Source organism: Dromiciops gliroides, chromosome 1 (assembly GCF_019393635.1).
Source record: "Dromiciops gliroides isolate mDroGli1 chromosome 1, mDroGli1.pri, whole genome shotgun sequence".
In the NCBI taxonomy this organism is placed as follows: domain Eukaryota; kingdom Metazoa; phylum Chordata; class Mammalia; order Microbiotheria; family Microbiotheriidae; genus Dromiciops; species Dromiciops gliroides.
This window is the reverse complement of record NC_057861.1, coordinates 467,427,588-467,454,929: the sequence shown is the minus strand read 5'-3', so window position 1 is coordinate 467,454,929 and position 27,342 is coordinate 467,427,588. Positions and strand designations below refer to the sequence as shown.

General features: G+C 38.1%; 1 protein-coding gene across 5 annotated transcripts in view; it reads right to left on the bottom strand.

The window, feature by feature from the left end:
- The window catches only part of KCNN2 (potassium calcium-activated channel subfamily N member 2), a 167,655-nt gene extending 160,445 nt beyond the window's left edge, over positions 1 to 7,210 (bottom strand). For all 5 annotated transcript variants that reach the window (XR_006354157.1, XR_006354158.1, XM_043977955.1 and 2 more), the window contains exons 1-2: positions 5,906 to 7,210; positions 5,136 to 5,231 (exon numbers count right to left, since the gene is read on the bottom strand). Coding sequence is in view for 3 of the 5 variants with exons in the window: in XM_043977955.1 (XP_043833890.1) it covers positions 5,136 to 5,231; positions 5,906 to 7,210 (1,401 nt within the window). In the remaining 2 variants the exon portion in view is untranslated. The remainder of the gene's footprint in view (positions 1 to 5,135; positions 5,232 to 5,905) is intronic.
- Positions 7,211 to 27,342: the final 20,132 nt, after the last annotated feature.

The window sequence follows — 27,342 nt, the reverse complement described above, 5'->3', positions numbered from 1 at the left end:
GAAATTAGTGAATGAATATGAATGACTTTGCATTTAATAAGCTATCATCATTTCTTTAAAGAATTTCACTTAAAGAAGGCATCAATTAGCTTTTCAGAAGTTGGAAAGATGATGGGGGGAAGCTATTATGTATTTTTTGTTCATCTTGGAAAGCAACCACTTATTCTGTGTCCCTACACATCTGGAGGTAGATAAGTAGGCTTCCCAGTGCTTTCTCACCTCTCAAAATCCTAAATGTGGTAGATATTCAATTACTGCAATTCACTGTGGTTGGGGATAGGGTAAGGTGTGAAAGTGTAGATGGGGAGGAGAAAGACCAAACACTAAGTGAGTCTCTCTCTCTGTGCCATTCTTCCTTCTTTCCCATGTGTTTTCAAACTATGGGAACTGCGCCCCCCAACCCTGTCCACCCCTTAAACTGTGATAAAATAGAACTTTAAAAAATTTTAGGGTCTCAGCACATAACTATGCCTAATAGCATAGCTATTAATAGAGATATCTCTATCTAAAAGCAAGGGGGAGGGAGAATTTTATATAGTCTCATATTAGCCAAGTAAATAACAAAAGGGAAATCTGACAGATTTATCATGTGTGATTTCTTGACCCAAATGGCAGTAGAACACTGCCAAAATGATCAATTAAAAAAAAGTCTAAAACTTTTTATACTTGCAGATGACTAGAAGCTCAGAGACATTTTTAAAACCTTTCAACTTAGTCAATAAAACTACTTTTCCCCCAGAAGTAAGACCTAGCAATGAATAGTAGGGTCAGGAGGGTGGTTGCACTGGTTCAAATCCCTGCTTTGCAACTTACTACCTGCATGACCTGGGGCAAGTCATTTTATATCTCTGAGACTCAGTTTCCTGTCCATAAAATAAGGAGCCTTCCTCTATCAAAATATATCACAATTCCTCAATTACTTAAACTTGAAGAGTTGCTGTGTCCAATTATTTTTTCACCCTATAGCCAAACCAGTGATGAGCATCTCTCCAAATTCAGCTAGGTTGATCTTCAAACATGGGCTGATGAAGCACTATATTTCTGTGTAGATTATTGCTCATCTTGTAATCTTCCAAATTACTAATTAATATTGTTTGTTATTGTTGTTTTGTTCAAACCTGTGATTTCATCCATATAGGAAACTCCTGGTGAACAACTCTACCAATACAAACTTTGCAGTTTATGGTCATAGAGAGTTGACTGGGACATTAAGAGACTAAATGACTTGCTGAGCATCACATAGCCAACATGTGGCAGAAGTAGGTCTTAAAGCTAGGTTTTCCTGACTCCAAAGCCAGTTCTCTCAATACTATTACACTTATTTAATTACACCCTAGATGAAAGTGAATTCAGAATTAAAACTTCTTCCACACTGGAAAATTACAGAAATACTAATTGTGAAGGTATGAAGAGTAAAATTAGATGTCATAATTCTTATTAAAGTCCTGTATATTATTTGAAATTAGCATTTTGCAATTCATCCATTAAAGTAATATCTCCAATATCAACTTCTGGTTGTTTAAAAAAAATCACCATTCTGAAGATGGATTAAAATGCTACACATTTGGTATGCAATTTTCATTTAATATTATATAAAACTGTTTCTTGTTTTTTTAAGAGAAGCATGTACTTAAAGAACCAAAAAAACAAAAACAAAAGACCTACTTTGCTAATGGATTTACAATGTAGAACTTCTATATAGTTGTGCTATGACACATAGAGCTACTGGAAAAAAAAATCCATGAAACAAATTTCTCTTGCCTTAAACTTTAGGAAGCAACTACACATTGGAAATTATTGAACTGAAAAAGTATAAAGGGTAGCTGTTTCAAAAGGTGAAGAGTTGTCTGTGGTGCTGAAAGTGGCACCAAACTTGAATTTACTCCACTGTAAAAGACTTCACTACCACATTTTCCCCTTTTCGTGCTCCACGTGAACAATATTTCTTTGCTATACTTAGCATAAATACTTTGCTAAAGGCCTCAGTGATCGTTTTGAAACTTGCTTCCCTGAGGTTACAAATGAAGAGGTTAAGTTCTCAGGATGCTTTATTAGTAGCTTAACAACTCTTTAAATATGAAACATTTGAAAAGCACATATTCTCCCCCAATATGATAAGAAATCATATGCATGCAAGAGATCAGTATGGTAACCATAAAGAAAAGCTGTCAAAAATGACAGCTGGATAATTTAGATGAAGTTCTGAAAAAGAAATCAATACACAAATTGATTTCCTATCACATAATATACTAACATATTTGGCAAATCAAAGAGGCTTCTTTATACTGAATATGGAAATTAAACTTGAACCAAGATATGCAGGACATACATCTGCAACACTGCATGTTGAGGCAAAAATAAATACACGTGGTTAGCAGCCACTTGGTGAAAAGGGCAGCTAGCTGGTGCAGTGGATAGAGTGCCAGACCTGGTGTTAGGAAGATTCCTCTTCCAGAGGTCAAATCTGGTCTCAGACACTTGGTATGTGACCCTGTGCAAGTTACTTAACCCTGTTTGCCTCAGTTCTTCATCTGTAAATTGAACTGGAGAAGGAAATGGCAAACTACTTCAGTATATTTGCCAAGAAAACCCCAAATGGGGTCATGGAGAATTGGACATTATTTAACAGCAACAACAAAGTGAAACGGACCTTTTCTCTATTATTAACAATGCAGATTTATATGCAACATTTTACATACATGCTTGAATCCATTCTAGGGTTAAAGGAAAATATCATGACTTTCATAGTCCCCTACTTTCTAACTTGGTGGACTTGAGACTTTTTTTCCTTCCTTCCTGTTTCCCCCTCTTTTCCTTCCTTTCTTCTTTATTACCAACTGATATAAAAAGCATCTCTCAGGGAATTTAGAAAAAAATTTTGCAATATGTCATCATGCTTTAGGCTTCTGTATGGTTTTCTTTTTAGCATACAGAAAAGCAATAATCATAACAATTCAAACATTTTAGTTAGTGGGATACTTTTGCTATGGATAAATTAAACACACCAGCAAAATGCTTCTTCTCATTGTTTCTTTCTTTATTTTTTGCAGGGCAATAGTGGTTAAGTGACTTGCCCAGGGTCACACAGCTAGTTAAGTGTTAAGTGTGAGGCTGGATTTGAACTCAGGTACTCCTGAATCCAACACCAGTGCTTAATCTACTGCGCCACCTAGCTGCCCCCTTCTCATTGTTTTTTATGGTTTTCCCCAAGAATATATTAATTTATGAAATGTCATGATTACCTGTGATCCTGTTAAGTCTTTTGTGACTGTAGAGTAATTTAATGAAACTACTGTGGTTTAGGGTTGAAGGCAAAATATTATGTGAAGTTGTTTGATGATAAAATATAATCACATTAACTATAGGAGAGGAAAACACTGAGTGGTGCAAGTCATTCTTAATCAAAATCTCAAAGCTGAGAAAAAATAATTTTAAATAATACTAAAATTTTGCCTTTTGTTGGCCAAAATACTTGTACTGTGATTGAATAAAAACAGAAACATCATGTTTCAGAAAATGTTCATGTTTTGGGGGGATGTGCCATCCAATTACAAAAATGAGAGGACATACTCAATTTTAGAGATGACATCTTAGAATGCCTTATATAGAAGCACATAAAATATCAATATAATACTTTTTCTTAATTAGAATAATCCACTGTGATACAACCTAGACATAAAGAGCAAAGCCCTGAAACTAATATAGAGGTACATAATTTAAACTGTATGTGGTTATTGAGGTTGCTCTGCCAGTAAAGTTTCAGTCATTCTTTGTACCTAACTTCTATTTTTCTCCCCTAAATATCTTTCAAAATGTGACTTTCCTTTATTTTGGATAGCTTGAGATTTTCAAGATGTATGTATGTGTGTGTATACACATACAAGATACTTTTTAAGATACATGTATACACATGTGTGTATATACATGTATTTAAAAATATCTTAAGTTTTTCCCTTTCAATGTTTGTGCAGTTTTCTAGATGTTAATTTAAAATAAATACTAATTTATTCCCATGTAAGTACTAATTAGCACTCTAAAGAAGAAGATAATTCCCAAAGGAAAGCATTCATCAGCATAAATTTGAGGCTTTGATGTTTAAAGCAAGTATTTATAACAATGTCATTGAATTACAAGATGTATTTATGTAAGAAACACTGGAAACCAAGTCTCCCTAGTCCTTCAATATAAAAAGTACTCATTTCAAAACACCTACGTGTCAATAATAAAACTGTATTTACAATCTATAACTCTTTGCTCTTGTTTCATGGGTATATAGAGTGCCCAGTGAGGAAAATTTATCCTATGACAATTAAAAACCATAAGCATACTACAACTTATCACAGAGAATTGTCTGGTTCATTGAGAGGTTATTTGACTTGCCCAGAATCATATAATGTGTGTAGAGACAAAACTTGAACTCATATCTTCCTGACTCCAACACTAAGCCAAATTTCCTCTCTATGGATGTAACAATTTAAAGAAAGAATGTTCTATCATAATTAATAGAGCACTCATTAACTAGACCAATGACAGGAAAGTCAGGCTGAAGAGCTGTACTAATTTTTTTTTAACTTTACCCTCCTCTTTTAATACTTGGCTCATTGAGAATTATTTTTGCTTTTTGTCCACTAGATGGCTATGATTTTCCCCTACATACCCCTTTACACTTGAAAAGGAATAAAACAGATAAAATTTTTATTAAAAACACAGACACTTGAATATGAAGTGAAATACAAAGGCACCAAACATGCTAAGGTCATGAGAAGAAACAGAACCCCTAAAGATTAGAGAAAAAGGAGGAGGGTGAAGAGGAAGGGGAAAAGAAAGAACCTATTTTATTAACTTAAAGAATTGGACTCAAGAAGTGGTTACATTCCTACATAGATCTTTACAGCTCTGTCGAGGAAACCAAGAACTATTCTATTCAATTTTTAAGCTGAAAATTGCCATATTGTTTCAAAAGACTTAAGTAGGGTTTTTGTTTTTTAAAAATAAGTTCACTTTCTTAGATTTGTAAGCTATGCCCTGGTAACCCCATTAGGCCATTTTTTTTCCCCATTCTGACTGGTTCATTCATTCATTCATTTCTATTAAGGAAGCATTTCCATAATTCATAAAAGCAGCATGTTTGTTACCTGGATCTCCCTGGCGTGATACACAATAATAAGACCAAGCAGGATAATTGTGGAGAGGCTGATAAGGCATTTCAGAGCTAGGGAATACAGGGATGCCTGAAATAGAGACAAGAATTTTATTTTAAAAACACATGAAAATGATATGTCATTTCACTGCCACCTAGTATAATGACACAGGGAGACAAGCACTTTTTGAAATCAAAGTGAACCCTCTGCCTTTCCCCACCTGCCCTTCATTCTGCCTCTGGGATCAAACCGATACTAGGGGAAGGAGAATAAAGAGGATAAGGTAGAAGGTGATCTCTGGGACACAGCTATAGGTCCGAAAACTACAGAAGACCAATTGAACACGAGGAAACCAGGAAGAAAAGTTACTACGAGCTTAAAGGTACAGGAGAAAGGAAGCAAAGTCAAACATCGTGGCACAAAGTAGACCTCCTCCAGTTGACCCTGAATTATTTAATTTGCAGGAATACCCAGGCAGAACTCTTCCCAACACCTTGAGCAGCAGCAAGAGGCACTTCCAAAATGCTCTCGGGATCAGAATAGGCATCCTGAAGCCAAAAGCACCAGGAAAGGAAAGAGCTGTGCAGGCCCAAATGTCTTATAGTCCCCACTCCTCCAAGAACAGACCCACCCGCTATTTGACTCTGCCTAGCTAATCTAAGGAGTGTAAGGGTTCAGAGGCCGAGTGTTTAGTGCTTTTGTGTGTGCCCAGTCATCCTAGGGTAGAGAAGTGAGTGGGGTGTGTTTGAAGCGGAAGAGTGTACCTTGTCGTAGGCGCCCCAGGACAGCTCAGTCTCAATGACCATGACCACAATCCCGAACATGCCGAAAATGAGAGCGTAGTCGCTGAGCCGCTTTCTCTTCTCAAACAAGGCTCTCCGAAGGCCCAGCCTGTAACCTATGTTCTGGTTTTTCTTCTTGCTAGACTTGGTCCCGCTGCTGCTGCCCGGTCCGCTGCTTCTTCCACCCCCACCTCCTCCATCTCCACTACCACCACCACCACCACCACCACCACCACCACCACCACTCCCATACAGCGCTAGGTTGTTAGAGTTATTGTGCTCGGGTTTGGACACTACTATCTCGGGGGCCGAGGAAGAGGGGGCAGCAGCAGGAGGAGGAACGACTGCAGCTGGGGAAGAGGACCTACAGCCACCAGAAACAGAGGGCTGCAGGGGCTGAGACTCCGAGTCCATCTCATGCAGGTTCCTCCGGGAGGAGCTTAAGTTGCTGAGTGGACGCATCACTCCTCCGTTGTACCTGCAGCTGCTCATGGCTATTTCAGTGAAGGGGTTGCTTTCCCGGCGAACCTGCTGTAGCTGCTGCTGCTGGTGGTGGTGATGGCGATGGTGGTGGAGGTGCCCGCTGCCACCGCCGCTGCTCCTGAGGCTGCTAGTGGGGCTGGCAGCCTGCTGCAAGCTGCACTGGTGGTATTGGGAAGAGTATTGGTACTGTGGGAACTGCTGCTGCTGCTTCCTGGGGACACTGGCATGGCTAGATGGATTCAACTCACTCACATTGAGCTGGCTGCCCCTCCGAGAAGAGCAGCAGCAGCAGGATGAGGTGGAAACGGGAGAGGAGTTGCGGGTTCCAAAAGCGCTGCCGGGTGATGAGGTGCGGAGCAATAGAGGCAGATTATCCCCCACCCTTCCCCCCGCCACCTGGGCGCTGGAGGAGGCGCAGCTGTTGCACTGAAGGCATGAGCTACTGCCGCTACTGCCCGGCTGCCACTGGTGTATCTGTGGCGGCGGCTGCTGCTGGTGATGGTAATAATGTTGTTGTTGCTTTGAGTGCTGCTGGAAGGAGAGGCACGTTTTGTCTTGGGTCTGCTGCTGCGGCTGTTGCTGATTCTGCTGCTGCTCGGGAAAGAAGCCTCGCTGCAACTGCAATGGGGTTTCCATATCAGAACTGTTAAAGCTGCAGGGAGACCTGGCGGTGGTGCACCCTGCGCAATGCGTTATGGTAGAGAGAGGGGAGTCCTGCTGCTGGTGAGAGGAAGGGCCCATCCCGGCTCCTGTAGAATCCAGGAGGTGAGTCCTATTGGTCGGCCGTACCAAAACAACGGGCATGACATCACCTGCGGGTAAAGGAGAACGAGTTGCAGTGCTAGGCTTTTTTGGGGGGCGGGGGGAGGGAGAAGGGGAGTTGATGGAACTGGGTTGCGAAGAGGGGCGGGGAAGGAAGAGAGGAGGGATACCAGTGATGCACCGCACATCTCCCGTGGGAAGCTGCATGAAGAGGGGGAAAGGTGGCTCAAATCTCTGGCTCGGGTGATTTCACTTGCTTAGGTACAGAGGCGTAGGGGGAACTTAGGGAGAGGCGGCGGTGCAGCCAGGAGAAACACTAGGGGGTGGCTGTCGAGGCCTGGTAAGGATTACCAGCCGACTAGCCTCTTTCCTAGAGTAGTGCAAGTTACACAAGGAGCCACTAATCACCTGCTCCTATGTTACCCCATCCTCATTCTTCGATTCAGCCAAACGGGTCTTCCGTGGGTTCTTCACATCCGTCACTCCGTTCTCCTGTCTCTGTGCCTTTGAACTGGCTTATCCCACATGCCTGGAATGTACCCCCTCCTTACCTCAGTCTAACAGTCTCCCTCTTTAAAATGCAGCTCAAGGACCATCTACTGCTTGAAGCCTCTGAATTTCCTCAAAGTCTAATGCCATCCCTCTCAAAGGGCATTGTATTCACTTGTATTACTTGTTATTAACTAGTTTGTATAAATTAATATTTATCAACTTTTTACTTATGCGGAGCATATTTTAATGTGTTAATTGTTGTCTCTCCTTTAGAATGTAAGTTCTTACTAGTAGGAATTTTATCATTCTTGTACTCTCAGCTCCGAGCACAATGCCTGGTGCATAGTAGGCATTTAATAAACACTTGCTGATTAACTGATTTAATTTACAGCGAATTCTAGCTCCCAGAATCTCTTATCAAAAGGGGGAAGCCAGCAGGTCGGAAAAGGAAGGCTGTATGTATGAATTGAGGTATGGAGTGGCGGGTAGATGGGAACCTCTTTATTTGCATATTCTACCGACAAAACTAGACGAGACTTGCTCTTTCTCCGTCCACCTCCCCGCCCCTTTTTCTGATCGGGTCTTAGATCACGCTCCTGAAAAAGAGAAGCTTGACAGTTCTTAGTGCTGTAGTTGTAGCAGTCACTGTGAGGATACCAGATACTAGGTTGAAAAATTCCGCCAGTGGCCGTGCCAAACCTCCTACGTTTGCTATAGCACCCTATTGTGGATACAGGTAACCTTGGTTCTCAGATTCAGGTCTTCTTTCCCGCTGAGAGCTTGGTTAGGCGTGTTTTCCGCCTTCCCTTAGCAGTCTCAGTAAAACTTAGATACCAGTCTTCAATCTGACGAGGAAAGAACGGGAAAGCCTACGTCTAGCTGTTGGAGCTGAGGAGAGATTTGGGAGTGGCATGGGGGTCCCCCAAACAACTCTCTGGACCCTTTTAAAGCCCGTGATCCCGTAGGAGGAGCCACGAGTGCTAGGGCTGTGGGGGAGTTAGGGAGAGGAAGGGACGGGGCGGAATTCCCAACACTAAACTATAACTAAAAGAGTCCTTACATTTACGCCTTTTTAGAAACATCAAGGGGGTGGTGACCCGGGCCACTCAGTGGGATTTCCCTGGCTCGATATGGCTGCCTGTCTTCCCGAAGGATCACTGGGTTTTTCCTGTGCCTGGGAAGACTATGCCCACGTGGGGAACACTGAATCCCAGTGATGTGGTCCTTCCAACTCCAGCTCCTCCTTTCCCGTCTTTGCTGGTCCCGCCTACCTGCAACACAGAAGCCAGAGAAGAACGGAGTGGTTACTATAGGATTTTGAAGGCTCTCTCTGGCAAAACCTGGTTTTGATAGAGAGCAAAACTACTGACGGAGGAGCAAAGTGCTGAAGAGCTAATATGGAAGGGGTGGCCACACAGCAGGTTATTGATATTTTTATTAATGTTAATGCTTTTCACAACGAATAATAATAACTGGAGGCATGGACTTTTAATTATAAATAACTTGATAATGTAAATTTTCATTTAAAAAATTCCAATTTTTATTTTTCAGCCTGCTTGCTACTTCCATTAGACTGTAAGCTCCTCAAGGACAGAGACTGTCTTTTGCCTTTCATTGTGTACCCAAAGCTTTAGGACAGTGCCTGGGTCATGGGAAGCAATTAATAAACTCTTATTGACTGACCAACTGGTTTCTAATGTGGCAGTTCCTTGGCCCGCCTCCCAAACTTTCTTGTGAATTAACATTCTGGCTAAGTCAGAGAGATGCAAACTCCTGTATTGGCCTTTTGGGAATTTGCTTTGAAAACAATGACTTTAAGCATGATGGAGATTTGTTTTAATGGATTGGCAAAAATAACCTGAGTGGAGGATCGCTTTCATTAAGTAATTGAATTGCTAAGCTGGATCCAATTTCTTGATATTCTACTCTGCAACATCCCTAAAGTTGGTCACCTGCTGCCGGTTTCTCTCTGTGTGTTTTTCCAAGAGTATAAAGTAAATAATTCATTTTACTAGATCCTTTAGCAAATGTAATATGTGAATTGAAGTTGTTTTTTTTCTTTTTGCATTTAATAAATGGTTAAAAGAATATTTGGGGTATAGCCAAACTATTCCCACTAATAAACTATACTATCAAAATTTTCCCCTCCCCATTATCTTGGCCCAAAATATGACAGCCACCGTTTATAGGTGGAAATAGTTTAGCTATCCCCAATACATACTTCTCAAATATTAGAACTCTCATGATCACATGAGAAATCTGATCCAGGACATATCTTCTCCCTTAATATCTGATTAGAGCAAGTATGCTTTATTCTAAGTGACAAATGTTGTTGGGACCATCTGCTTCCTGCACGTTCATAACCAACAGTTTCATTAGGAAATAACACATCTTTTGAACGATTATTTTTAAAATCAAGCTCATTTAGCCAAGAGATCAGATTCGGAAGGCTACAATACTCCACCACCTCCCATTTTGAAAATCTATTGTGCATTGTTTTATTGTTATTGTTTAGTATCCATGAAATGCCATAAAGTCTCAGGTCAACTGAGTAGACACTAGTTGCTGAATAAATGAGAAACTTAAATACCAGGAGTATTTTTGTGTTAAATAACTTGTTTTAAAAAGAAAACTCTCTTGGCAAAGAATTGGAAATTGAAGGGATGCCCATCAATTGGGGAATGGCTGAATGAGTTGTGGTATATGATTGTAATGGAATACTATTGTGCTATAAGAAATGATGAGCAGGTGGATTTCAGAAAAAACCTGGAAAGACTTATATGAACTGATGCTGAATGAAGTGAGCAGAATCAGAACATTGTATATAATAACAGCAACACTGTGTGATGATCAACTATGATAAACTTAGCTCTTCTCAGCAATACAATGATCCAAGACAATTCCAAAAGACTCGTGATGAAAAATGCTCTCTGCATTCAGAAAAAACCCAAAACCCATGGAGTCTGAATGTTAGGTTTTTTTGTTTGTTTCTTCTTCCTCATGGTTTTTACTTTTTGTTCTGATCTTTCACAATATGACTAATGTGGAAATATATTTAATATGATTGTACTGTATTAGCTATATCAGATTGTTTGCTGTCTTGGGGAGGGGGGAGGGAAGGGAGAGAGGGAGAAAAATTTGGAATTCAAAATCTTACATAAATGAATGTTGAAAACTATCTTTACATGTAATTGGAAAAAGTAAAAGACTATTAAGAAAAAAATAAAAGTATCTAAATGGAGAAAAGATTTTCATACACATAGCCTATTTACATTCTGCTTAAATTTCCAATTAAGATAAAACTGCCACAGTATTCTTTCAATTACCCCACGTGCCTGAATAGAACCATCTCCAAAGATCTGAATACTTGAGAGAGATGTTGTCTTGCTTAACTAATATTTTCTTAACTTTTCAGAATCAAATATGAGACAGCTTATAGAATCCAAAAAATTCTCATAATAATATCTTACAGCATTATGGTAGGCAGAATCCTCATTATCTCATAAAATTTCTGAGGGAAAAGAGTGCCTATGTTTCTTGGTGTCAGTTTGCAAAATGGTAAATGCAGGAGTTGCGAAAAGTCTCTTTATTACACAGGATGGTAGTAGCCTCATTATCTTTTGCCAACTATATTTTTCTATTACAACATAGGACTTATGGTTTTGCCATTAACCTAGGAAGTATTTGTTGATGTTTACTTTTATTGATAAGGCTTCATTAAAGTTCTAATCTGATTCCTCATCCTTGCATGAATATGATCCTGGGCTAAGGAAGACTATGCCCAAAGAGCACAAGCCCTAATGGTTCTGAAAAAGCTTTGAATACCATCAAGAAATTAATTGTTTATCTGTTGCCAAAACTAGTCCTATGGTCTTTAATCCTGATTACTAAGTAATGATGGTATTTTTGTTGTTACTGTTCGTTTCAGCTGAAAATTCCTAAAGACCTTCTAGTGAGGTTAGAATTTGTATGGGATGCCCACACCAATAAAATCATAGATTTTTAAAGTATTAAAATATAAGTACTGTAGAGAGTTTTCATTAACTCTCAAAGAGAGCTCTGAAGACATAGGATGCAATGTGTGTAGAATAAGAAGATGCCATTATGGATAGCCAAAAAGAAAAAAAAATGGAATTCAGACATATTACTCTTAGCACTTGACAATATCTGACTACTGTATATTTTGGAGATCCACTACCATAATTTTGATGAAATACTTACTGGTCTATTAATAACTTAGGGTTGGGGCAGCTAGATGGCGCAGTGGTTAAAGCACCGGCCCTGGATTCAGGAGTACCTGAGTTCAAATCCGGCCTCAGACACTTGACACTTACTAGCTGTGTGACCCTGGGCAAGTCACTTAACCCCAATTGCCTCACTAAAAAAAAAAAAAAAACAACAACAACAAAAAAATAACTTAGGGTTTCATTGCTTTATACAGTCATCATAACTGCCATACAGTAATACATTTCTTAAATATGTTGGTAATATAATCACATCATTGAGTATTGGTTTATAATATTATTAGATATGCAGTTTAGAAATTTTGGTATTTTCATTATTCTATTTTCTGTGTCAACATAAGGTTGACAAATGAGAAATCTTTATAAAATAATTGTCAGTTGATTCTTCTCAGCAATACAATGGTATAAGATAGTTCCAAAGGATTCATGATGGAAAAGGCTCTCCAAATCCAGAAAAAAAAAAGAACTGTGGAACATGGATGCAGATTGAACCATACTGTTTCTTTTGGTTTTGGTTGTGGTGTTTTTCTTTTTTGAGGTTTTGCCTTTTTGCTCTGATTCTTCTCTTATAACATGACTAATGCAGAAATATGTTTAATGTTATTGTGCATATATAACCTATATCAGATTACTTGCTGTCTTGGGGAGGGGGGGGAGGGAGGGAAATTTGAAACTAGAAATCTTATAAAAACAAATGTTGAAAACTATCTCTACATGTAACTGGAAAATAATAAAATACTTTTATAATAAAAAAAAAACAGATGGGAGATCTTTTGTTCATTGTTTTGTATAGGAATCAAATTAAGTCAAAACAAAAATAAATACAATTTGTTGTATAATTCTAAAAAAATAATAATTGTCAGCACTACAATGCTTCCCAACTTTTTGTTCATTTACGTTATTTTGTATCTATGTCATATATACATATGTATATATATATATATAATTCGTGTGTGTCTGTGCTTGAGCATAAACAATATCATTTCATAGATAATATCTTATACATAGTAGTTACTCCATAAATATTTGAGGGAAGCATAAAAGGGAAGAATGAGAAAAATTGCATGTTTCAGAATATTAGATTTGTTCCCTTGGTCTTCTTATTAAGGTACAAAAGTACTGGAGTTTCTTTTTTCAACACAAGAGGTCATACTAATCCACAAAGTGTATTCAAATCAAAAGAAGAGTAATTTCATTTATTATATTTAGATGGTAGGTTTTAAAATTTGTTTCTTAATAAATTAGGTTATTTGCTTCTTCAAATTTTTGCTTCTCTACACATCCATTTGTTTATAAATAAGTTCATACCACAGTATCTTTAAAAATACTTGTACAAAAGTGCTATAGATGATCTGTGAGTAATACCTGGCTGCCTAAATAATACTTATTACAGTTTTTGTCCTCAAGGAGCTTATAGTTTACACAAACAAATATAAAATACATCCAAAAGTAATTTCAGAATTGAGTTAAGGACTAACAAGTGTGGGAATCAAGAAAGGCCTCTTTTTGTAGGACATGGCACTTGAACTGAGCCTTAAAGGGATACAAGGATTCCAAGAAATGGAAGTGAAGAGGAATATTCCAAGTATTGGAGCAAAGTCATGGAGACTGAGATGACAGACAAAGAATAGGGTATAGCAAACCACAAAAAACAAGTTTAGTTGGAATATAATTTAGATGAAGTGGAGTTGACTTTTTCCTCTCTACATTTGGGGGGAGAGGGGTGAGGCAATTGAGGTTAAGTGACTTGCCCAGGGTCACACAGCTAGTAAGTGTCAAGTGTCAGAGGCTGGATTTGAACTCATGTCCTCCTGAATCCAGGGCCAGTGCTTTATCCATTGTACCACCTAGCTGCTTCCCCCTCTATACATTTTGAATATTTATATAACATAAGCCCCTTATACTGCAGTCCATTGTCATATGGGTTTAGATATGCCAGAACCATTTGACCTTAAAAAAAAATCAGTCTTTCTGGGCCTCAGTTTCCTCATCTGTAAGTTTCAGATTTGGACCAGATGATATTTAATCTATTATAAAATAATTTAACTCATTTCTCCCACAATATAGCTATGTCAGCTATAACAGAGTCAACCCTTAAGCCAAAGACTAGACCTGTATTTCAAAAGAACACTAGACATTCCTCTATATTTGAAGAACTGATTGCAATAATCATTAAGTCCCTGTCCTTTAATACTGACATAAAATATTGCTAGAGGGAAGCACATGTATGTTTTCATCAATTTCGAAATAGATGTGTCAAATAATATGGGATAGTTTTAAAATATAATGTTAAAGAGAATCTACTTTTTTTTTTTGCTATCCCTTTTCTTTCATTTTCCTCATTGCCTTTTACACCCACCATTCATCTATGCATTACACATTTCAAGGAAATAGAATTAGAATAGTGGTAGCCCAGTCAAAATATGATTAAATCATAATTAAACATTGGCAACAATCATAACTATTACAAAAATGCAATATAATCACAGATCCTTCATTCTCCAAAACCCAGGTCAACTATTTCTTTTTCTATGACCACCCAGTTAGAAATGATTTTTCATCCATCTGACTTCATCAGACTTTGTATTCCTTTTGTGCATTTAAATTTTATTTTCTAATTTTTCTTATGTAGCTATGAGTCACCTTCTTCTTCTACTCTCAGCAGAGATCCTATTCTATATTTTTGTAGCTCCTCTAGCAACTAGCACAATACCTTGTTGCTAAATTTTTTGTTGCTGCTGAATGAATGTATGAATGAATGTTATACATATAATGGCATTAATATTAGAAATGATGTTTGAGAAAAGGGGATTGTTATTCAATGGAAACATACATTTTAGAGAGGGTTTCTTAATTGTATGTGAAAGAAGTAATCAGTATTATAAAGTGGTATAATATCAGTACATAAAACTAGCAGAATCTCTAGTTCTTTTTTTCTTTTGGCAAGTTTAAGAAATGCATTCTCAATAGCTAGAACCTATTATGTTGCTATATAAGCCCTAACAGCCATTCTAGTACCTCCTGCTATGATTTGAGTGACATAAGATTATATATATAACTTCTATTCTTGTTTAGCAATATGACTTTGTAGAAAGAGTAATGAAAACAACTTGCCTTATGAAACCATGAAATGTCCCAAACCTCTACATCTGTAGTCCTCCTCCCTCCCCCCTAGTACTTTATAAGAACCCTGTGCCCAGCCTCCTCTTTGACTCCTCAGCACCTGCTACTATGTGCAACCCCAGTTGCAACTTCCTTTGCCCCGACTAAAGCCAATTATGTTGGCTGCCATCTCTTTAATTCAGACAAAAAAGCACAATAGATAGGAAAATTTAATATCCCCTTCTTAGTTATGAATAACAAACAGCAAGATAAACAAAAGGAAACACATGGATCTGAACAAATTGCTAAAGAAACTAGGATGAAAAGATTTATGGCATCTTCTATATTGATTGCAAAAGAATATACATATTCCTCAGTATTGTGAGAAATAATTATTAATAACCAATATTTTGTGGTAGATGCAGTATTCTCCCCTTCTTTCTTAGTCCTTATTCCACACCCCCCCCCCCCACCCAAGGCCTGTTCTCCTTGAAAGTAATATTCATCTGGGTCAAAGGAGTCTTGGGTGGAGACAGATCCATTTGTCTAAATAGCTGATGGGATTTAGGCTGCATAATCAGTGTGTGTGTGTGTGGGGGCATTCTATATTCTTTCTTTGATGTTATTCTTACCAAGATTTGATTGATCTAAGTCATTTATCCCCAGGATTTATTTTAATATAACATTGCTCCAAATCATGTCAACCAATTTGGTTTGATTGTTATGTGATGGACTTCCTATAGTTAGAAGGGTATATAAACAGTGACCCTACTACTATTTGTAAGGGGCTAAAATTCTAGCTATACTGTCTAAAATCTAATGAGTGGTCGGCAATAAATTATAAGCTTTAGCAAGACTCAATATTCAATATGTTCATTGAGAAATCAAGCAATAGGGTTCAATACCCCCCCCTTTTTAAAAAACATAATCCCATAAACAAACTCATTAAACCCATGGTTCTCTTCAGCTTCTAAGGCCCAATGACCCCACAGCATATACTTAAAAATGTCTTTGAGTTAAAAAGAAAGCAAAAGAAACAAAAGTCAAAAACAAAACAAAAAAAGCAAAAGGTTTGCTAAGTACAAAAAAATCAATGGTGTCTGGGGGAGTTGTCTTTCCTCCCAGTGGTATGAATAGGAGCAGCAGCAGACAAGTCATTCAAGCCTGGCTGTAAGCTGTTCTTTCCATTGAAGCTATGAGCTCCAGGTGGTGAGTTAAAATATGAGCTCTGCTCTTTTGAATAGACTTAGGTTAGAGGAGGAGGATTATCTGTATTTCTTTCCCCTATTCCCTTGTCTTTGATTTTATTAATTTCACCATTGCTGTTTACTTTATTCTCATTAACAAAATCTGACTCATATGTGGAACAGAGGTTGTTAGGCTCCTTTCTTATTGGTCTGGGAGAAATATCTAAAAAGGCAGTTCAGAGGGGAGGGAGCTTTGAACCTAGAGGTCCCTCATTATTTCCGGGACCCCAATATTTCTGTGAGCCACCCAATTAACTCTCCATATATTAAATTTGGCCCCCACACATTAGAGGTCTTTGGTCTGAGAGAGACGGCCAATGATCATCCTTTTATTAATAACCTGCTGGCCTATTAATAAAATGATCAAATTACCCAGAAATTGTGTCTCATATTTTTAATCATCACAGAAATTTTATTAAAATTTTATTTAAAAATTAACATGATGGCACAGGGTCATTGCAAACAAATGTAAAAAAGCAAAAATGGCAAATACATGCATTACAGGCCACAATGTAATCAAAAGCCATTGTTTTGGGGACCACATACAAAAGACAAAGACCCAAATATAAACAGAACAATGAAATTCTAAATAATGAGTGGGTCAAGAAACAATAATTATGTGAAAGAAAATAATAATAATGACAAAACAATACAGCAAAATTTTTGAGATACAACCAAAGTCAACCTTGGAGTAAAATAAGTATCCATACAAACATTAATAATATAGAAAAAGAGAGGATTAGTAAACTGAACTCACTTAAAAATTAAAAAGCCAAGAAACAAAACTAAAATAAGCAGAAAAGAGAAGATTTTAAAAATTAGAAGAAAACTAGATAAGTTGGAAATAAAAAAATATATTAAAATAATAAAAACCCTAAAAGCTGATTCTCTGAAAAGATTAATAAACTTTAGTTAATCCGATTAAAAAGAAGAGGGCAGTAACTCATGTCAATAAAATAGCAAATGAGCAAGGTGAAATCACAGAAAATCCAGAAGGAAAAACCCCCAACATGTTATGGACAGTTATATGCTAATGAAACAGAACAACCAAGAAGTAGAGGAATACTTTAAAAAATGTAAAATACCCAAACTATCACAAGACCAGATGGAGATGTTAAATGACCTAATCTCAGAAAAGGAAATAGATCTAGCTACAAAGGAACTACTACAGAGGGGGAAACCCCCCTCCCCCCGCAAACAACTAACAACTTCTGGTACTGATAGTTTCACTAGAGAATCCTTTCAAATTTTTAAAGAAAAATTACAAACTATTCTTAAAAACTGAAAAAGAAAGCACCTATCAGAATCCTTTTATGAGACAAATATAGTCCCTATACCCAAGCTAGGGAAAGATAAAACAACAACCCTAAAGTATAGGCCTACTGAGACCTTTAATCATAAAAAGCATCTACCTAAAACCAAAAACAGTAACACAAGCAATGGGAATACACTGGAATATTTTCCAAAAAATATATATAAGCAAGAATGCTCACTTTCCTCACTATTATTTGATATAATTCTGGGAATGCTGACAGTAACAGAAAAGACAAGAGAAAAAAATCAAAGTAATAAAGATAATTAAAGAGGAGATAAAACTATCCCTATTTGCTCATGATATGATGGCATACTTAGAAAATCCTGGAAAATCAGCCAAGATACTAACTGAGGCAATTAATAGCTTTAGCAGAGTTACAGATTACAAAATTAATCTTCAAAAATCAACAGCACTTTTATATAATAATAGCAAAACCCAACAAGGAAAAATAGAAAGGGAAATCCCATTCTAAATAACTACAGGAGGGCAGCTAGATGGTGCAGTGGACAAAGCACTGGCCCCAGATTCAGGAGGACCTGAGTTCAAATTTGACCTCAGACACTTGACACTTACTAGCTGGGTGACCCTGGACAAGTCACTTAACCCTCATTGCCTGCCCCCAAAATAAAAAAAGATTTATAAATAACTACAAACCTGGGGATTAATCTACTGAAGAACACAAAAGATTTGTATATATTGTACTGCAAAAAGTGCTCCTTAAAGAAATAAATAACAATTTAAATAGCACAACTTTCAAGTCTTGTTCATGCTGCTGGGCTACCATGTGAAGTCTTGAGGAGTAAACAGGGGGTGGGGAGGGCCTCCAGTGGTTAAGTTTTTTTTGTTTGCTTTTTTGTTTTGTTTTTGTTTTTGCAAGGCAACGAGGGTTAAGTGACTTGCTCAGAGTCACACAGCTAGTAAAATGTCAAGTGTCTGAAGCTGGATTTGAACTCAGGTTCTTCTGAATCCAAGGCCAGTGCTTTATCTACTGCACCACCTAGCTGCCTCCAGTGGTTTAGTTTTAATATCTTGAAGCAATCAAATCTCAAGGACAGCTCTGGACCTTTTCAAGAAAAAAAAAATACCCAAATCAGATGAATATGTATGGTGCTTTGGGATATTGTACCCACTATAACCTTTAGCTTTTCCTAAAGACTTTTCATCAGTTAGATGACTTTAGAATAGTTAACCCTGCACCTGGGGACATGAGAAGCCTAACAAAGGCAGGACTGAAGGAGGTAAAGAAAAACTTAATCTGTAGGGGCAGCTAGGTGGCACAGTGGATAGAGCACCAGCCCTGGAGTCAGGAGTACCTGAGTTCAAATCTGGCCTCAGACACTTAACACTTACTAGTTGTGTGACCTTGGGCAAGTCACTTAACCCCAATTGCCTCACTTAAAAAAAATAAATAAAAATTAAAACTTAACCTGAAAGAGCAAAATCAAAACAAAGCAATGTTACAACCTTGAAAGAGTGACTGAATATGGGAGAATGAAGATCACAAATCCCAGGCTTAGCTTGCTCCCTACCCTCACCCCTACTGCTTTGGAAAGGCCAAGTCCTAGATCTAACAATTCACTTCATGTAGTGATAGATTTGATGCCAAACTTTTGCTGTTCAGGGTGGGTCTTTCTAAGTAAAGAGGTGACCATGAATAGGAACAGTAACAAGAAAGACATGAGGTGACAGTGAAGATGATGACACCATGCATTGTCACTGATCCTTATTGTGGGTCAAGAAGAAATTCTGTCCTTCCCTCCACTGAGTGTTCCCTGGCCTACCATCCACCACCTCTGTCTCCTTGGGAAACTCACGGCAGGAAATACCAAATCTTTGCAACGTTAGACTCTCTGGAGGATTGCCCCCTTTCTTCTGCAGGAGCTAAGTAGACAATTTCATTTTCCCTTTGTTGTCAGAAAGCTTAACCACTTTCCAACAATGTTACTTTGGTCCCTCAAAACCTCCCTGGTAAGAGGTTGTTCAATGACCACTGGGCATTGCAGGGCAGCAATCTGGAGTGGTCGATCAATTCTATGTTATAATTCCCAGTGGTAGTTGTGGGACAGTGGCAGCAGGCAAAGGAGCAGTGGATTTGGGCAGTAGAATTGGTGCCTGTGGCAGTAGAGTTGGTAGAAAAAGACAAGAGCACACTGGCAAATTCAAGAGCATTACAGTTTGCTAACTGTATCCCTCCGCAGTGATAATAATACAATTCCCAGGTGGTCACTGAACATTGCTCCTATTAGTATTGGTCTCCTTTGCCCTGTGTTTGGTCAGGTCCTGAAAGCCAGAGTGTCACAGACACTGGCTGATCTACCTTAATTGTGTCAGAAACAGCCAAACAGCCATAGGGATGGCTTAGGAAAAATCATGACAGAACTTGATTCCTCTTCAAAATTATCATCGATTCAGGAAATTCCTCTTGCTGTCATTTGGATTCCACTTGAGGGACCCCCAACCTCCTGGCATCTCAAACCTATAAGGCTGCTACGAAGACTAGGGATGTCTAGTTCAGGATTGCCCACCTATGCTTAGGAAAGAGGCATGAAGTTAAAAAAAAGGATACCAGAGACTCAATCAATTTATAAACATTTATTAAACATCTACTATGTGCTAGCACTGCGCTAAGCACTGAGAATACAAAAAGGGACAAAAGACAGTTCCTACCCTCGAGGCATTTACAATCTGATGGAAAGGACAACATGCGAATATAGACAAAGCAAGCTATATACAGTATATCTCAACCTCAATTCATTATTTTTCCTCTAACTCCCTTCTTTCTAACTTCCCTATTGTTCCTCCCAGTAACCAGAGCTCACAACCTCAACTCACTCACTTTCCTCTCTTCACTCCCCTGCAATACAATGTTGTCAAATCCCAACTTTACTACTTTCAAAACTTCTCTTGTACATACACCCTTCTCTGACATGGCTGCCACCCTGTTTCAAGCCTTCATGACCTCATGCCTGGACTATTGTAATAGTCTGTTAGTTGGCCTTTGTCTCTAGTCCCTTCCTACTCTGGTCCACCCTCTACTCAGCTCTCAAACTGATCTTCCTTAAGTACAAGTCTAATCAAATCAACAAATTCTGGTGGTTCTCCTGGTTCCTCCAGGATCAGTCAGTCAATCCATATCTAATAGGGGAGAAAACATGCAAATAACTGTAGAAATAAGTGAAGTCAGAAATAATCAACAAAGTGAAAATATGAGAATTAAGAGGAATTAAGAAAGGCTTCTTGGAGAAGGTTGGATTTTAGCTATGACTTGAAGGAATTCAGGGAAGCCTTTCATTCTGTATTTGTCCTTTTCTCCTGGGGGAAAAATTACTTAGTGACTTTCCTCTGAGATTATCTCCAATTTATCCTGGATATAATTTGTATAATATATATTTTATATCCAATGATTGACTGAAATCTTCTGTTCAGCTTTTAAAGCTCTTCACAACTTGGTCCCTTCCTACCCTTCCAGTTTTAATTTAATCCCTCCCTTTCACATACTTTGCAATTCAGTGACATTAGCCTCCTTGATGTTTCTCAAACAAAACACTCCATCTCCCAACTGGGAGCTCTCCTCCATGCCCCAAACTCTCTTCCTTCTCCTCTGCTTCTTGGATTCCCCAACTTCATTCAGGTCTCAGCTAAAGTCCCACCTTCTTCAAAAAGCCTTTCTCAGTCCTCCTTCTATTTAGTTCTTTCCCTCTGGGATTATTCCAATTTATCCTGTATCTTGTTTGCATGTTCTCTCCCCCATTAGACTGTGAGGTTCTTGAGATTAGGAACTGAATAATTTTTTTTTTAATTTTTAAAAATTTTTTAAAGTGAGGCAACTGGGGTTAAGTGACTTGCCCAGAGTCACACAGCTAGTAAGTGTCAAGTGTCTGAGGCTGGATTTGAACTCAGGTACTCCTGACTCCAGGGCCGGTGCTCTATCCATTGCGCCACCTAGCTGCCCCAATTTTATTTTATTTTATTTTATTTTTGCTGGGCAATGGGGGTTAAGTGACTTGCCCAGGGTCACACAGCTAGTAAGTCAAGTGTCTGAGGCCGGATTTGAACTCAGGTACTCCTGAATCCAAGGCCGGTTCTTTATCCACTGCGCCACCTAGCCGCCCCAGAACTGAATAATTTTAAAAATTTATTCATTGGGGCAGCTATGTGGCGCAGTGGATAAGGCACCTGGTCTGGATTCAGGAGGACCTGAGTTCAAATCCAGCCTCAGACACTTGACACTTACTAGCTGTGTGACCCTGGGCAAGTCACTTAACCCTCATTGCTCTGCCCAAAACAAAACAAACAAAATTATTCATTCATTTCTTTCTCTCTTTTGCCTTTCTTTGTATCACCAGTGCTGGGCACAGTGCCTAGAAGAGGTGCTTAATAAATGCATGCTGACCTGGGTGTCCCATATCCCCAATTCCAGAAACATCTCTATACTCTTAAAAGAGAATAAAATATTGTATTTTCAAGTACATTCTCCAATCGCTTATATCAATAACTTACCAGTGACCTCTCAAATGCCATATTAAAACAAAAAACTCCAACAATTCCTTCAGTACACTTTTTAGACAATCCTAAAATTCCAGGAATCTGCCTTGATTTGTCTTAAACACTGTTGCCACCCCTCAACTATCTGGGCCTTAAATAAGCAAGTATAACAGGGAGAACAATTTATTCAGTTGCATTGTAATTTCCACACAAACCATTCAGAACCAAACAGTTCTTTCCCCATCTACACACAAATCTCGGTCAGTAAGGTAAAAAAAAAAATACTTTTAAACTACCAAATCTAACTTACATTATTGGCAACTTCCTTAAAGTTGGGAATGGGTTTTTCAGATGATTTCGATTAAGCAATACAAAAGCATCAAGTGATCCTAGCAAGATCAGGGCCTATTTCATTCTTCTGCCAGAAGGCACGTCCACTATAAGTTCTAGTGGAATGTCCTTAGAAGAAATTTAAGACCTTTGCCCCCCCCCCCAAGGAGTAATCCTATCATAATAGGACCAGCATTTTCCTGATAAAACTTCCTGTGGCCACAGCTTCCCTGATGTAGCTTCCTGGTCATCTAGGGGTATAAAATTCTCCAGCCATGTGGACTTTGGGGCTCTGAGACTTGGTGGGTACCATATCCTATTGACACATTTCCTTGAGGAGGCAAAGGAAGCCACATTTACCAAAGCTGGAGTCAAGTGCCACCTTGCTGTATGTTCTTGCTATGTTTGGGCAAAGTAAAATTCCTTTGTTAAATGTTTAATGACTTACAAGTGTCTCATGTAGTTCCAAAATTGCACCTGAGGTCTTTTCCCCCCTTTCCATTAAAGGATCCCTCAGTTCTGGTCACAGACATATGGGCTGGGTTCAGTCCTGGTAGAGCCAGGTATCTATGGAGAAGGATCAGGATCCATTTTTTCCTCATATTCATTAACCATTCACATCCCACATCCTAAAGCCCTGGAGAAAATCATTAAAAGTTTAGGTTTAGGGGCAGCTAGGTGGCACAATGGATAGAGCACTGGCCCTGGATTCAGGAATACCTGAGTTCAAATCTGGCCTCAGACACTTGACACTTACTAGCTGTGTGGCCCTGGGCAAGTCACTTGACCCCAATTGCCTTGAAAAAAAAAAGTTTAGGTTTAGGATATATGGCCAAGATGACTGCCTGATGGAAGGAAGCAAACCAGCTTCCACATACCTTCTTCAGGGAAGGAAAAAACAAAGCAAAAAACAGCACCAGACCAAATAATGATAAAGAAATACAATGAGAAACTATAGTGTGTAGACAGTCCCTGAGACAAAACTCAGCAAGGAGCCCAGGTGACCCAGATTGAGACTAAACAGGATTGGCAACCTCACCCAAAAGTGGAGCAGGAATACAGCATGGCCCTGGTTCAAAAATATAATTCAAGAAATAAGGCTGAAGATGTGGGTAAATAGAATAAGACACTGACCAGGCTCAAAGGAAAACTAGATTTTTTCTAATGACTTAATGAATACTTGGCAGAAATGAAGTTAGAAAAATGAAATTTTAAAATGAAATAAAAATTCTGGAGAAAAGAATTGAAAAAGAATGTCTTAGATAAGAAAGTGATAAATCTTACCTAAGTAACACACTCCTTGAAAATGAAAATAGAACAAAGGGAAAATAATGGTTCTTTAACACAATAAAAATTATTAGGGCAAAATTAAAAGACTGAAAAAATACAAAGAAATGTAAGAGATCAACTGTCAAAACAACTAACCTGGAAAATATGTTAAGAAGGGAGAATTTAATAATATTCCCTGAAAAATCACAATTCAAAATGAAAAGAAAAACCTCATTCCTATCAGATTGCCTAATATGACAAAACCAGAAAATGATGAATGTTGGAGGGGATGTGGGAAAACTGGGACACTAATACACTGTTGGTGGAATTGTGAACTGATCCAACCATTTTGGAGAGCAATTTGAAACTATGCCCAAAGGGCTATAAAATTGTGCATTGATCCAGAAATACCAAGGCTAGGTCTATATCCCAAAGATATCCAAAAAAATAGGGGAAAGGACTTATTTGTACACAAATATTTATAGCACCTCTTTTGTGGTGGCTAAGAATTGAAAATTAAGAGGATGCTCATTAATTGGGGAATGTCTAAACAAGCTATGGCATATGATTGTCATGGAATATTATTGTGCTATAAGAAATGAAAAGCAGGATGATTTCAGAAAAAACTGGACTTACATGAACTGATGCTATGTGAAGTGAGCAGAACTAGGAGAACTTTGTATACTGTAACAGCAATATTGTATGATGAAGAACTGTGAAATACTTAGCTATTCTCAGCAATACAGTGATCCAAGACAACCCCAAAGGAAGCATGCTATCCACCTCCAAGAAAAGAACTGATAATGCTTTCTTTCTTTCTTTCTTTCTTTCTTTCTTTCTTTCTTTCTTTCTTTCTTTCTTTCTTTCTTTCTTTCTTTCTTTCTTTCTTTCTTTCTTTCTTTCTTTCTTTCTCTCTTTCTTTCTTCCTTCCTTCCTTCCTTCCTTCCTTCCTTCCTTCCTTCCTTCCTTCCTTCCTTCCTTCCTTCCTTTCTCTTTCTTTCTCTCTCTCTTTCTTTCTTTCTTTTTCTTCCTTTCTTTCCTGCCTTCCTGCCTTCCTTTCTCTCTCTCTCTCTCTCTCTCTCTCTCTCTCTCTCTCTCTCTCTCTCTCTCTCTCTCTCTCTCTCTCTTGTCTTCTCGTACAAAATGACTAATATAGAAATGTTTTACATGATTGTACATGTATAAACTATATCAGATTGCTTACTGTCTCAGGGAGGAGTGAGGTAAGGTAGATAGAATTTGGAACTCAAAACTTTTTTAAAAAAAGTTTTAAAAATGGTTTAAATATGTAATTGGGAACACACACACACACACACACACACACACACACACACGAGAAAAGAAAAAGCCTGGATTTCAAGAAGTCATAAATGAAAACTGCCTAGATTGGTTAGGGCCAAGTAGAGATAGAACAAATCCACTAATCAATTTCTGAAAGAAACCCCCAAAGGAAAAGTTCTAAGAATGAAAAACCCAGAGCTTCCATGTTAAAAAAAAATAAATACTTCAGGCAGCCAGAAAAAAATAGAGTTCACTACTAAGGAAAGACTCAGGATCACATAAGACCTAGCAGATTCTACTGTGAATAAGAGGACATCATGAAATTTCATATTCCAAAAGGCAAAAGATTTGGGTCACCAAGAATATCTTACCAAGCAAAACATTAAACAGAGGGCATTCAAACATTGCTGCTATAAAGACCAGCACCCAACAGAACCCCTGATACAAATAAAAATTGAGTGTCAAGTGAAACCTAGAAAGGTAACTTTGAGGAACTGAAAAAGACTATATCATGAAATTATGATAGGTCCTCTTGTTTAAGCAAAATTATAATCATTACCACTTTATTTGAAAGACCAACCTCATAATGAAATTTTATAGTAAATATTTTTAGGGGCAGCTAGCTGTCACAATGGATAGAGCACTGGCCCTGGAGTCAGGAGGATCTGGGTTCAAATTTGGCCTCAGACATTTGACACTATCTGTGTGACCCTGGGCAAGTCAGTTAACCCCAATTGCCTCACCAAACAAAAACAAAATTTTAAAGCATTATTTGAGCTCGATGAAATGACTATCAGCCAATTTTGTAGTTTTCAAAGAAATTAATTTTTTCACTTTGTACTTTCTGAATTTAACATTTAATTTCCATCATATAGTACTCACTTCAAAAGGAATCCTGACTAGTCTATTGAAATTATTTCTTTATATAATAATGAGTAATTTCCCTTTCTTCAAGACATTATTAAGAAAGATGGGTGTTACGAATCTGAAGCGCTCTTAAAATCCTTTTAAACATTGTTTCTCTGAGTTACATAAATTCACTAGAACCTCAAGAGCAATCAATTTACTGTACAAATATTTGTTTAATAGCTATTATTAAGTGTAAGACAAAATTCAGGGTAAAGCACATCTATACATGGCCTCATTTTACTTAATGAAATTCTAAAAGGACCTTATATGGTGTGTATAAGTGTAATGATTAGAATGATGCCACCTACTGGAGACTTGCTGTGGGAAAGCTCCACCATGAGGCAAATGCCTCAGAGGCATTGTGGCTTTTCCTTGGCGTCAGGAAATGACGTTTACTCATGGGTGCTGTCTATCAAGGCTACCAGCCAATCAACTTGAGGAGCCTCCTATTTTCTGGGAGGAGACAGGAAGGAGGAAAGGGAGCCTGGAGAGCTCTCTTGCTTTTGGGTTCCTGACTTGGTGGTGGTGGTGGCAGAGGACTTCACAGGAAATTTGAGGAAAGATAGGAATGCCAGGCTGTTGGAATTCTGTTCTCTATCTTTTTCTTTCTATTTTCCAATAAATCCTTAAAAACCTAAACTCGTTTTATCAGTGATTTTAGTCAGTTTTCCCCCAAACTGGGGGAACAGATTAGAATCCACATTTAGAATCTTAAATTACACACAAGGTTTCATTCTTATTTCATTCCCTTGAACATGGCTTCAACAACTAGTAATAAAACATTTTAAAATGCGTCAGTAACAGATCTATGAAGAGAACCCAAGAAGTACTCATCATGCTACCGCTTACACAACACACTTCAAATAAAAGAAGTTCATCTAAAAATGATTACTGGAGATATAGAAAATAATATTTTGTCGACATTTCAGGAAGAAAGTGAAAATAATCTTAAAGCAATAACCAATTTTTATACAACTCAAATAGAGGATAGAAACTGAACCTGTGATTTAACTGTTGTAGGGAACTCCTAGACAAGGAAATTTATTCTACTGAGGCAGATTGGCATCTTCTCTGCAACTTATAGCTTTAAGAGAGTTGCCTATAATATTGAGAAGTAAAATGACTTGTCCAGGGTTCTGTAGTCATTATGTCTGTCTCAGGGGTGAGATCTGAATCCAGGTCTTCTTGGCTTCTCTACCACACTGCCCTCATACCATTCAAGATAACTGCTCTTCATGTGTTTCCAAAGTATTCAGACTTGTTTTTTATAGTTATTATAATAATTAATTATGGGCCCCATTACATTTAACTTTGAGGAAAAAAAATTTCTTTTCTTTGCATGATTTTCCCTTCTCATGGCTTCCTTAAAGAGGACTTGGAAAGACCAACTAAAGAAGATTGGATGCCCCTGTTTCCTTAAAAGCAAGAAAGTATATACAACAGTTAAAGGACATTCTAGAATGGGTAAAATTATGATTTGATACTTCACCTGAAACCATG